At 50.9% G+C, this 10,243-nt stretch overlaps 2 protein-coding genes across 4 annotated transcripts; one reads left to right on the forward strand and one right to left on the reverse strand.

Annotated features, from left to right (window-relative positions):
* Positions 1–184: 184 nt before the first annotated feature.
* On the forward strand, positions 185–3,177 carry LOC122820903 (suppressor protein SRP40-like). Its single transcript, XM_044098584.1, has 7 exons — positions 185–1,122; positions 1,195–1,257; positions 1,846–1,953; positions 2,126–2,152; positions 2,491–2,517; positions 2,590–2,658; positions 2,809–3,177. Exons 1-7 carry the CDS (start codon positions 946–948, stop codon positions 3,049–3,051), a joined length of 714 nt encoding a protein of 237 aa, XP_043954519.1. The 5' UTR covers positions 185–945; the 3' UTR covers positions 3,052–3,177.
* A 1,312-nt stretch (positions 3,178–4,489) lies between these two features.
* Positions 4,490–9,798, reverse strand: mepceb (methylphosphate capping enzyme b). Of its 3 annotated transcripts, none has more exons than XM_044098587.1 (8): positions 9,667–9,798; positions 7,760–8,113; positions 6,997–7,238; positions 6,691–6,913; positions 6,128–6,614; positions 5,781–5,987; positions 5,540–5,654; positions 4,490–4,780 (listed from the first exon to the last, which is right to left on the reverse strand). In XM_044098587.1, the coding sequence occupies exons 2-8, from the start codon at positions 8,083–8,085 to the stop codon at positions 4,728–4,730; spliced, it is 1,653 nt and encodes a 550-aa protein (XP_043954522.1). In that variant the 5' UTR covers positions 8,086–8,113; positions 9,667–9,798; the 3' UTR covers positions 4,490–4,727. The 3 variants fall into 3 exon arrangements, with proteins under 3 accessions (XP_043954522.1, XP_043954521.1, XP_043954520.1); XM_044098586.1 differs by lacking the exon at positions 9,667–9,798 and adding an exon at positions 8,969–9,375; XM_044098585.1 differs by lacking the exon at positions 9,667–9,798 and adding an exon at positions 8,943–9,375.
* Between the last annotated feature and the right edge of the window lie 445 nt (positions 9,799–10,243).

Raw genomic sequence — 10,243 nt, forward strand, 5'->3', positions numbered from 1 at the left:
GGCTGTGGCTCAACAGCTAGCTCCGCGGCTGTGGCTCAACAGCTAGCTCCGCGGCTGTGGCTCAACAGCTAGCTCCGCGGCTGTGGCTCAACAGCTAGCTCCGCGGCTGTGGCTCAACAGCTAGCTCCGCGGCTGTGGCTCAACAGCTAGCTCCGCGGCTGTGGCTCAACAGCTAGCTCGGCTGTGGCTCAACAGCTAGCTCCGCGGCTGTGGCTCAACAGCTAGCTCCGCGGCTGTGGCTCAACAGCTAGCTCCGCGGCTGTGGCTCAACAGCTAGCTCCGCGGCTGTGGCTCAACAGCTAGCTCCGCGGCTGTGGCTCAACAGCTAGCTCCGCGGCTTGAGGCAGAGAACTGCCTGCCTGTCCTCCAATCTGTTCTCTGGTTTCTGATGCTGCTCAGCACTGGAAACACATCACACACAGCTGGTGACAAAAAACACTGAACATTATATTATATAAGCTAAATGATGGAATATTAGTTCATATATTAAATGTTTTTAATCATTTTATTGGCGACGTTCAGACAGGAAGAGCTGCTGTCATAGAATAGCAGCCAGTGAAGATTGATGTTCCAGTGGTGACTCTCTGTGCCAGTGAGCAATAAGCACCAGACATTACTTCTGTTTCTGGACCGGTCCGGTCCGGTCCAGGAGGGTCCTGCCTCAGGTGAACCATCAGTCCCAGTCTGGTCCCAGTATGGTCGACATCCAGTTTGCAGTACCAGAGGTTTTCTAGAACTGGACCGGGTCGGTCTGCTATGTGGGTGGAGGACAAAGTTCTGACCCGGAATGGAGGCGGTTCTGGAGTTATCCCAGGAATGTTCTGATGACAGAGCTTCCTGCGGTTCCCCTCAGACGTGAAGCAACACCAGAACCAGAACCGGGCCGTAAATCAGCCTGTCGCTGAGGTCGACGGGCTGGAGGAGGGGGGTGGAACCGCGGGTCACATGACCACAGCCCACTTCCTGTTCAGGACAATAAGAGACCAGAACCAGCAGACCCAGTCAGGACAGAACCAGAACCCCGACCCGTCCCTCGGCTTGGAGCAGCTGCTGCCGGATCGGACCGGGATGTGGACGTGTTTGATCCTCCTCAGCCTGCTGGATCAGAACCAGGCTGCTCCTGTAAGATTGGACCTGATGACGGGTTCTATCAGAACCGGTCTGGATCACTGACCCGTGTTTGTCTTTGAACAGCTTCCTGGGAAACATGGAGACCTGGTTCTGATGGTTCTGCAGCAGCAAGCGGCCCAAACTGCGGTAAGGCTTTAGACAGAAGGTTCTGATGGGAACTGGACTCTGGTTCTGGTCCAGATCTGGAGCTTTAAGGCCCAGAAGAATCCAACTGGACCGAAAGGCTTCAGGATCATGTGAGGAGAGAACCGGACCTTAGAGTGACCAGAACCTTAAAGTGACCAGAACCTTAGAGTGACCAGAACCTTAAAGTGACCAGAACCTTAGAGTGACCAGAACCTTAAAGTGACCAGAACCTTAGAGTGACCAGAACCTTAAAGTGACCAGAACCTTAGAGTGGAGGGACCTGTCAGACTGAGAGATTCCACTGTGGTTCTGCTGGTTCTGCTGGTTCTGATGGTTCTGATGGTCCATCTCCACATATTCTACAGTTTAAACTGATTAATCATTTACAGTCAGAACCACCGGTTCGGTTCTGCCCGTTAACCAGGAGAACCGGTCTGCCTCGGTTCAGAACCGGTCTCTGTTGCGTCTTCATGTCCTCTGAAGTCCAGCAGAGTCAAAAGAACCAGAACCGTTAGTCGACCCAATTCAGACCAGAACCAGAACCAGAACCAGATGATCGGTCACGGTGCTGCTGGGTTCTGTCTGCAGGTCACCGCCGCCCCGTTGGACCCGCCACAGAGGACATCATCCTCCTCTTCATCCTCATCTTCATCATCATCATCATCAGACTCCTCAGAGTCCAGCCAGAGGTCCATGGTAAGAACCAGAACCAGAACCAGTCCTGAGGTACCCTACAAGTAACTATATTACCCATAATGCTCAGCAGCAGGTCGACATCATGACCATAGCAACAGGAAGGGGATCAAAGATCTACGATGAGGGAGATGCTTCACTACTAACAATAAATTAATGTTGAATGTTTTCACAGATGTTTCAACTGTTGCAGGAGGACACGGTAACACACACACACACACACACACACACACACACAGTAACACACACACACAATAACACACACACACACAATAACACACACACACACACACACACACACAATAACACACACGGTAACACACACAATAACACACACACACACACAGTAACACACACACACACACACACACAATAACACACACGGTAACACACACACACACACAGTAACACACACACACCCAAACACACGCACGCATACAATAACACACAGAGAGACACATACTTAATAACACACACTCTGAGCCCATAAATCTCTTATGACATCATGTCTGTCTGATCTGATGATGTCACTTCCTGCAGGCGGTGGAGCAGATGGACTCTGAGGAGGTGAGGCATCTTTACTTAGAGATCACTTCCTGTAGAAAGGTCAGCTGACCCGGCTGTGTGTGTGTGTGTCAGAGCTCAGAGCTGCTGCTGCCTCCCAGTAACACCAGCACCACCAGTCTGACAGACGGAGGACATGATCAGGTAACATCATCAACATGGCTTCACTCAGCCTGTCAGCCAATCAGAACGCAGCTCTCTGACAATTTCTGCTCTCAAACTGCAACTCGACCTTTAACCCCACATGACTCCACCCCTTCCTCTAAACCCCGCCCACCGTCCTGTCTCCCCCAGGTGTTGCTCCACCTCCTGAACAGCCCAGAAGTGGGCGGAGACTTGGTAGAAAGGGGCGTGTCTTTAGACAGTGTGGGCGGAGCTACGCTGAGATCAGCAGGTGGAGACGCCAGCGAAGCTGAGGAAGAGGAGAGGAGCGACCTTCATCCTCTGATAGACGACAGCCTGGAGGGGGAAGATGGAACGACCTTTCACCTTCCTGGTTTCCATGGTGAAGAGGCGGGGCTAGAGCTGGCGCTGTAGCAGAGACCACGCCCCCTGCTGTTCACCTTTATAATAACCATGTAGCTGATTGAGCTGCTATTACTGAAGCTCATTAGATGATCAATAATCAATAATCTGATGATTTAATAAAAATATTTACATCCATCAGACTTCCTGTTTTATCTGCATAAAGAGGTTAGAGGTCACACACACAGCACCCCCATGTGGAGCAGAGCGGAACCGACTCCATGGTTCTGGTCCGCTAAACTGGACCGGTTCTGACCAGAACCTGGTCCAAAATGTTGGGTCACCAGGTGGACCCGGTTCTGTCTCTGTCCTCAAGTTCTGTTTGGAGGCTGAGGTTCTGGTTCTGGATGTAAAGTCTGCTCTCTGCTTCGGGTCAGAACCAGCACCCAACAACGACCAGATCAGAACGGCTTCAGAACCGGGCCGACCCAGAGGAGAACCATCCTGCTCCGTCTCCACCAGAGGACTGAAGAGTCAGGCTGCAGCCGATCGGTTCTGATCAGGCTGCAGACCCAATCAGGACCAATGGAATAGAACCGGTTCCAGAATTCTATTTCTGGAATTCTAATTCTAACGGAAATTGGATCAATAAATTTCTGTTTATTGATCCCAAATGGAAATGAAATGTAAATCATTAAAGAGTTTCTGTAGATTAACTCAGATTAATACTGAATGTTGTTCTGAGCTAATAGCATGCTGTTAGCATCATGCTATTAGCCACATGCTGTTAGCTATATGCTGCTAGCTATGTGCTGTTAGCTACATGCTGTTAGCTACATGCTGTTAGCTATGTGCTGTTAGCCTCATGCTATTAGCCACCTGCTGTTAGCTATATGCTGTTAGCTACATGCTGTTAGCTACATGCTATTAGCCACCTGCTGTTAGTCACGTGCTGTTAGCTGAGGACACACCTGGTCATGGTTAGTGTTCTGTCTTCTGTCCATCCTGCTGCTGACCTCTGACCTACTGGTGTCTCCATCAGACGTCCTCGTTGGCTTTAAGGACGTCCTCGTCTCACACCGCAGGCTCTGATTGGCCGGTGGTGAGTTCAGTAACCATAGTAACTGATATGATCAGTCTCTATGTTTCTGACCCGGTTCTCCTGCATCATGGAGGTTCTGATCTTGGCCGGGTCCGGTCCACATGGACACCACAGGAGGTCCTCTGGTGGGACACTAGGGGGCGCTGATGGAGGCAGCAGGTCATGTGATCAGGACAGCTCTCTCTGATTGGTCGGTAGAGGATCCGCCTCCTGGCGGGACACCAGGGGGCGCCATGGACTCCTCATCTGGACCGGACCGGACCGGACCGTCATTTCCTCCTGCAGGGCCAGTATTCATGTTTTCATCTGGACCCAGAACGACTCACTCAGAACCACTGAACCAGGTCAGAAATATTTTACCTCCTGGTTTGTTTTAATGTGGGACCCAAACTACCGGATCAGAACCAGAACTAGAACCAACACAGCAGCAGCTCAACTCACTTTATTATGAAAAAGACCTAGAAGAATCAGGTTTTATTTTGAAAAGATCAGTCACTTCCTGTCTGATCTTAATGTCCAATCAGAGTGAGGTCACCTGACCGCTCCAACAGGTCCCACTGAGCATGCTCAGTTCAGTCTGACCCCCTGCAGAGATGACATCACTTCCTCCTTAGGCTCTACCGTCCAAACAGATCCATCATTGATGTCACTTCCTGTGGGTGGAGCCCTTGTGGAACAGGTAGATGGGTCTCTGGTTACCTGGGTCAGAAACAGGTGAGGTCACACGAGCGGCTGGACCAATCAGAGGCGGTTTATCATCAGGGTTCAGTTAGACCAGGGGTGGGCAGTCCTGGTTCTGGAGGTCCGGTGTCCTGCAGCTCTTAGAGTCTCCCTGGTCCAACAACCTGAATCCAACAGCTGGATCTCCTCCTCAGTGCAGTCGGGTTCTCCAGAGTTCTGATAATGACCTCATTATGTGACTCAGGTGTGTTGAAGTAGAGACACAGATAAAGGTTGTAAGACACTGGACCTCCAGGACCAGGACTGCCCACTCCTAAGTTAGACGCTGTGATGTCATAATATTCACTCTGACTGCATGCTGGGTAATGAAGGGTCATTAGTTTACATACAGCTGCTGCTGGTCTGACAGGAAGTGTTTAACATTCACAGCAGGAGAATCTGAACCAAATACGACTTTTCCTCCGCAGATCGGCCGATTCCGATCTTTTCAACAATAAATCCGATCTGTTCCTGTTTCAAATCCGATATTTCTCAACATTTTATCCATCATGTGTCAGAATTCAGCAGCAGAAGAAGACGACAGTAAATAAACGTCTGAAACTAACAAAGTGATGAAGTCAGTGAACACATCACATCCTAACCCACCACTCCTGGTCCAACATGCAAACAGAACCGGGTCAGAAGCTGCGGCTTCACTAAAGCTGTTAGCTGATCATCAACCTGTATAGACTGCTAGCATGCTAGGATGCTAGCTGAACTTGTCTGTGTGTGTGTTACCTGTGTGTGTGTGTGTGAGCGGTCTGTAGGAGGTGAAGCCAATGATGTCGGTGAGCAGGGAGGTGAATAGTTCTGGTCGGAGCCTCAGGGTTCTGAAGTGACGTACCGTCGAGTCCTGGGATCAAACAGAACCAGGTCAGAACATCTGGACCCATCAGAACCAGGTCAGAACCTCTGGACCCATCAGAACCAGGTCAGAACCTCTGGACCCATCAGAACCAGGTGTCCCTCCCCTCCTCACCCTCTTGCTGTGGCTGTAGCCGCTCCAGGGCTGCGGCTCCAGGATCAGCGTTCCGCCCGGCGACAGGCTCTGATAGGCCCGTCTGAACAGCCGGACCACGCCCCGGTCACCTGACTGCAGCTGCACCCACTTGGTGACGCCCAGAACCACGATGACGTCATAATGGCCCCGCCCAGGCCACGCCTCCCCCTCGCACACGTAGTCGCCCTGTGGGAGGAGTCAGATAGGTTACCATGGAGACGACCTGAGTACAGTTGAGGTCAACATGCTCTACAAGTCAAAGATCAATAATCATGTTTGTTGCTGTATTTTCCATCAGGCAGAATGGAGGACGCCTACAGACTCACCTGGATGAAGGTGACGTTGTCGGGGAACCTGGAGGAGGATGATGATGGCGGCAGAAGGGGCGGAGCCGAGAGAGGACCCCGACTGACCCTGAAGGACACGGGGAGGGGAGGCAACGCCCGCATCACTTCCTGTCTGTGTGCCGCCACCAGGTCATGTGACAGGAAGTGACGAACGTTCTGCCTGGCGGCGTGGACCAGCCGCCCGTCTAGCTCCACCCCCAGGATGTGGGCGGGGTTAAAGTTCCTGGCGATGGCCAGCGTCATGTGACCAGCGCCGCAGCCCACGTCCAGAACAGTCCGGTTTCTGAACCAATCAGCTTCCAGGAGGCGGAGCCGCGGGTCAGGCTCCGCCCCCACCTGCCCCTCATGGCTGTCGCCATAGAAACCATAGTAGCCATAGTAACGGCAGCGGTTCCCGTGCCGGTAGCGCTGCCGGGCCTTCTTCCTCTCTGATTTTGGGGCGGAGCCAAGACCAGGCCCTCCACACCTGCAGGGGGAGACAGTGACCAATCAGAACACAGCTCTGTGCAAACCGTCCAATCAGAATGCAGCCCTACACCCACCTGCTGGCTTTAGCCCCTCCCACCAGTGGCGTCTGGAACTTGGCTGCCAGCTTTGTGGTTTCCACGGTAACGCCTCCATCAGCAGACCTGGTGGAGGCGATGCGGCGGCGGCTCCTCCCTGGCGGGGGGTGGGTGTGTCTGCGTGGCAGGATGGGGGGCGGAGCCACGTCGTCCCGGCAGGTGATGGAGGTGTTGAGCTCACAGGAGAGAGGAGACGCAGGAACTGGAAGAGAGACGCGTTAGAGGACAGAGAACCCAGAGGACAGCGCCCCCAGTGGAGGCCAGAGGAACTGCAGCAGGTGTTACCTGAGGGTCCGGTTGAGGGCGGGAACAGCCTGGCGGGCGTCTCCTCCTTCTCCCCTCCGCCCCCATGCTGTCGGTAGCGGTGTCTCCTCCGGGACTTTGGGGGGGACAGCAGGGTGGCGGCGGCCCCGTCCTCCCCCCTCAGGTTCAGGGGGTCGGTGGCGTCCCGGGGGACCAGGATCTCCACGGCGTCTCTGCTGCGGGACGGCAGGGGGGAGCAGCGCGGCGTCTCTTGATTGGTCGCTCTGAGGGGAGGGAGGGACAACACTGAGCGTCCTGCTGTCTGAGACATCTGGACACTGAACCAGCAGCTGATCTTTCCTTGATGCTCCTGAACGCATCTCATCCTTCCAGAACCTGAACTCAGAACCGTTGGGATTCTCTGGTGGAACCCTGAGGATCAGAACCAACCAGAACCCGTCCAGCAGCTCTTCAGTGGTTCCACTGGGCTGGTTCTGGTTGACCGGGTCAGGGAGCGTGGGTGAGTTCTATTGATGGACCCAGAGACCCGGGTTCTGGTCCAGAGGATCAGCTGCCTTCAGATCACAGATCAGCTTTTTAACCTTTGACCTTTGGTCAGACAGCCAATGAAAATACCAGTCTGTTGACCTAGTACTGGTATGCTAAGCTAGGCTAAGCTAATTTAAGCTAGGATAGGCTAACAGTGACTCAGAGTTAGAACCTTGTACACATTCTCATCCTCTGGACTTTGACTAGACCCTGTTTCGCCATCACCTCCTGAAAGCCCCCTCTGCCCCTCCCCCACCTGTTGACCTCCTCGTCCAGCAGAGAGTTCAGGTTCAGCGGGTCGAAGATGTTCCCCCCCAACAGGAAGTGACTCGGCAGCACCGGCTCCGCCTGGCTCTCGCTGTTGGCACGGCGACGCCGTTTGGCCACGCCTTTAAAGCCCACACCCACAGAGAACCGCCTCTTCCCGATCCTCTGATTGGCTGCAGGGGGAGGAGGGGGGGGCAGGTGGGGCTGGTGGCCATTTTTAGGATGGATGGGGCGGGGCTTAAGCAGCTCCTCAGATAGGCTGACAGGGGGAGGGAAGGCGGGGCTTAGTCTGACTGGGTCTTTTTCCAGAGACATCCTGATGAGGGCTCAGCCAATCAGAGATCTGCAGAGAGAGGGGGCGGAGTCAGAGGGGGCAGAGCACAGCCAATCAGAGACAAGAAAACAAACAGCTGGGCCATGTCTGGTTGCTATAGCGATAACTACTGAGTTTATGGAGCCCTTTGACCCCAGGATGGGTCCAAACGCTGAGAATCTTTATGAAAAACCAGAAACAGATTATTTTAATGAGTTTATTTAAAGTAATTGATTATAGAAATAATAATGAGTTAAACCAATTAACACATTAAATCCTCTGAGGAAGTTAAACACAAATGCTGTCTGAACTTTATCAGGAAATATCAGATGCCAGGCAAAAATTGTCTAGATTTTAATACTGAGATATTATTTTGGAATCTAGTACGACATTAATGATGATATTCTTATAAATATTTAAATCATAATTAATTCATCTTGTCATAAATTAATCATTTCCTGTTTATTTCTTCCATCTCTCTAAACTTTTCATGCCCTCTAATGACCTTTCTCCATCCCTGAGCTGCAGCAGGAGTGACCTCTGACCTCTCCAGGTCACATTTAGCTGTGAAACTCTCTCTGTCTAGGCCTGTAAACCCACAGGCATAGAGAATGTTGTTAAATCTGAGGTTCATGAGCCTCACATTAATATGGAATGAATATAATAATTAAACTCTCCGTGTTTTAATTACCTAAATCTGAATCTGACTGCAGATAGAGAAGCTAGCAGATCTCTTAACCCCAAAACAGGAGTTATTATCAAAGTTTAGTTAGATCTGGAACCAGCTCCAGAACCTCTAGAACCTCAGACCCGGTTACAACAGCTGGACCGAACTGAGACAGAACCTCAGCAGACCTACCTGATGAAGATGATGATCAAACTCACCGAGTCTCCTCCTCCTCTTCCTCTTGTTTATGGAAATGGAACCAAACAGCTTTCGCCTCTAAAACAATCCCCGCCCCCTCCTGTCCTTCCACCAATAGTAATACGCCCTCATGAATAATTAATGAGCCCAGTGGAAACAAACACTTAGCTGTAGCAGCTAGCCTCCTGTGGCTAACACACGCCCCTTCACTAAAAATCCCTTGAACTCCTTAAGTCTGACCGGAAATACAACCCCGCACAGCTCTGCGCGTGTCCGCGTGCGTGCCCGTGTCTGTGCGCCGTGACGTCAAATAAGCTGAAAGAATTTCACCAAAACACCGAGATAATTGCTAGCTGCTTTATCTGAGGGATAACGGAGCCTGTGGGTTTACAGGCCAGCGTCTTAGTCCCGCCTCTCACCACTTCTGACCAATCAGGATCAACAGCCTTCGAGGGCGGGAGATTGGGCGTCAAATAAGGTGTCTTACACTGTGCCTGATTAAAACTTTAACGGTAAAACATTATAGTTTAACCATAAGATTTTAATCACTACAAAATTTAAACATTAGCATTTAGGTTTACTGAAATTTTATTGTAAACTGTTTGGATTTAATATCTAGAAAATTCGTACTTTAAACTCTGGATATTTGTAATTAACCGAGTCTGGACTGACAGGCTGCACAAACCTTATGCTACTACAAACAAACTTCCAAACTTACACATTAAATTCAGATGAAAGGTATATTCAACAGGCGGTTGTAGCTGATTCTTTACCAGCAATGATAGAAATTAGGTGAGTGAAAACAGAAGTAGTCAGCCTGACAGACAACGATGAGGGCAAAGAGAGCGGAAGTGGTTCAGATTGAGTTGCTGTTAAATGGACAGTTTGGTCTGATCTGTCTGAAGAAACCGTGTTTCTGAGAGCCTAAAGTTTGATACTGGAGCCTGATAAAGGATCTGACAGAACATATTCTGGTCCCAAAGTACAACAACTTCTCTATTAATTCAATTCAAAAATACTTTATTAACCTCAAAGGAAAATTAAATGATTCAGAATTCAGATTCTTAAACGAGTTATTGAAGATGGTGATGGCTGTAGGCAAGAAAAATGTCCTGTAGCAGTCTGTGTTACAGTGATTCTGAAGAAGCCTCTGACTGAAGACGCTCTGTCTTCCCAAGACATAAAGAGCTGAACTTGTTGCAGAATGTGTCCAGCAGTTTGCTCTCCCAGGCCTCCATCAATCTGATCCTCCTGTTGCTAGGAGACTGTGATCTTCATCCCTGACCAAACATCTC

This window comes from Gambusia affinis, linkage group LG18 (assembly GCF_019740435.1).
Source record: "Gambusia affinis linkage group LG18, SWU_Gaff_1.0, whole genome shotgun sequence".
Taxonomy (NCBI): domain Eukaryota; kingdom Metazoa; phylum Chordata; class Actinopteri; order Cyprinodontiformes; family Poeciliidae; genus Gambusia; species Gambusia affinis.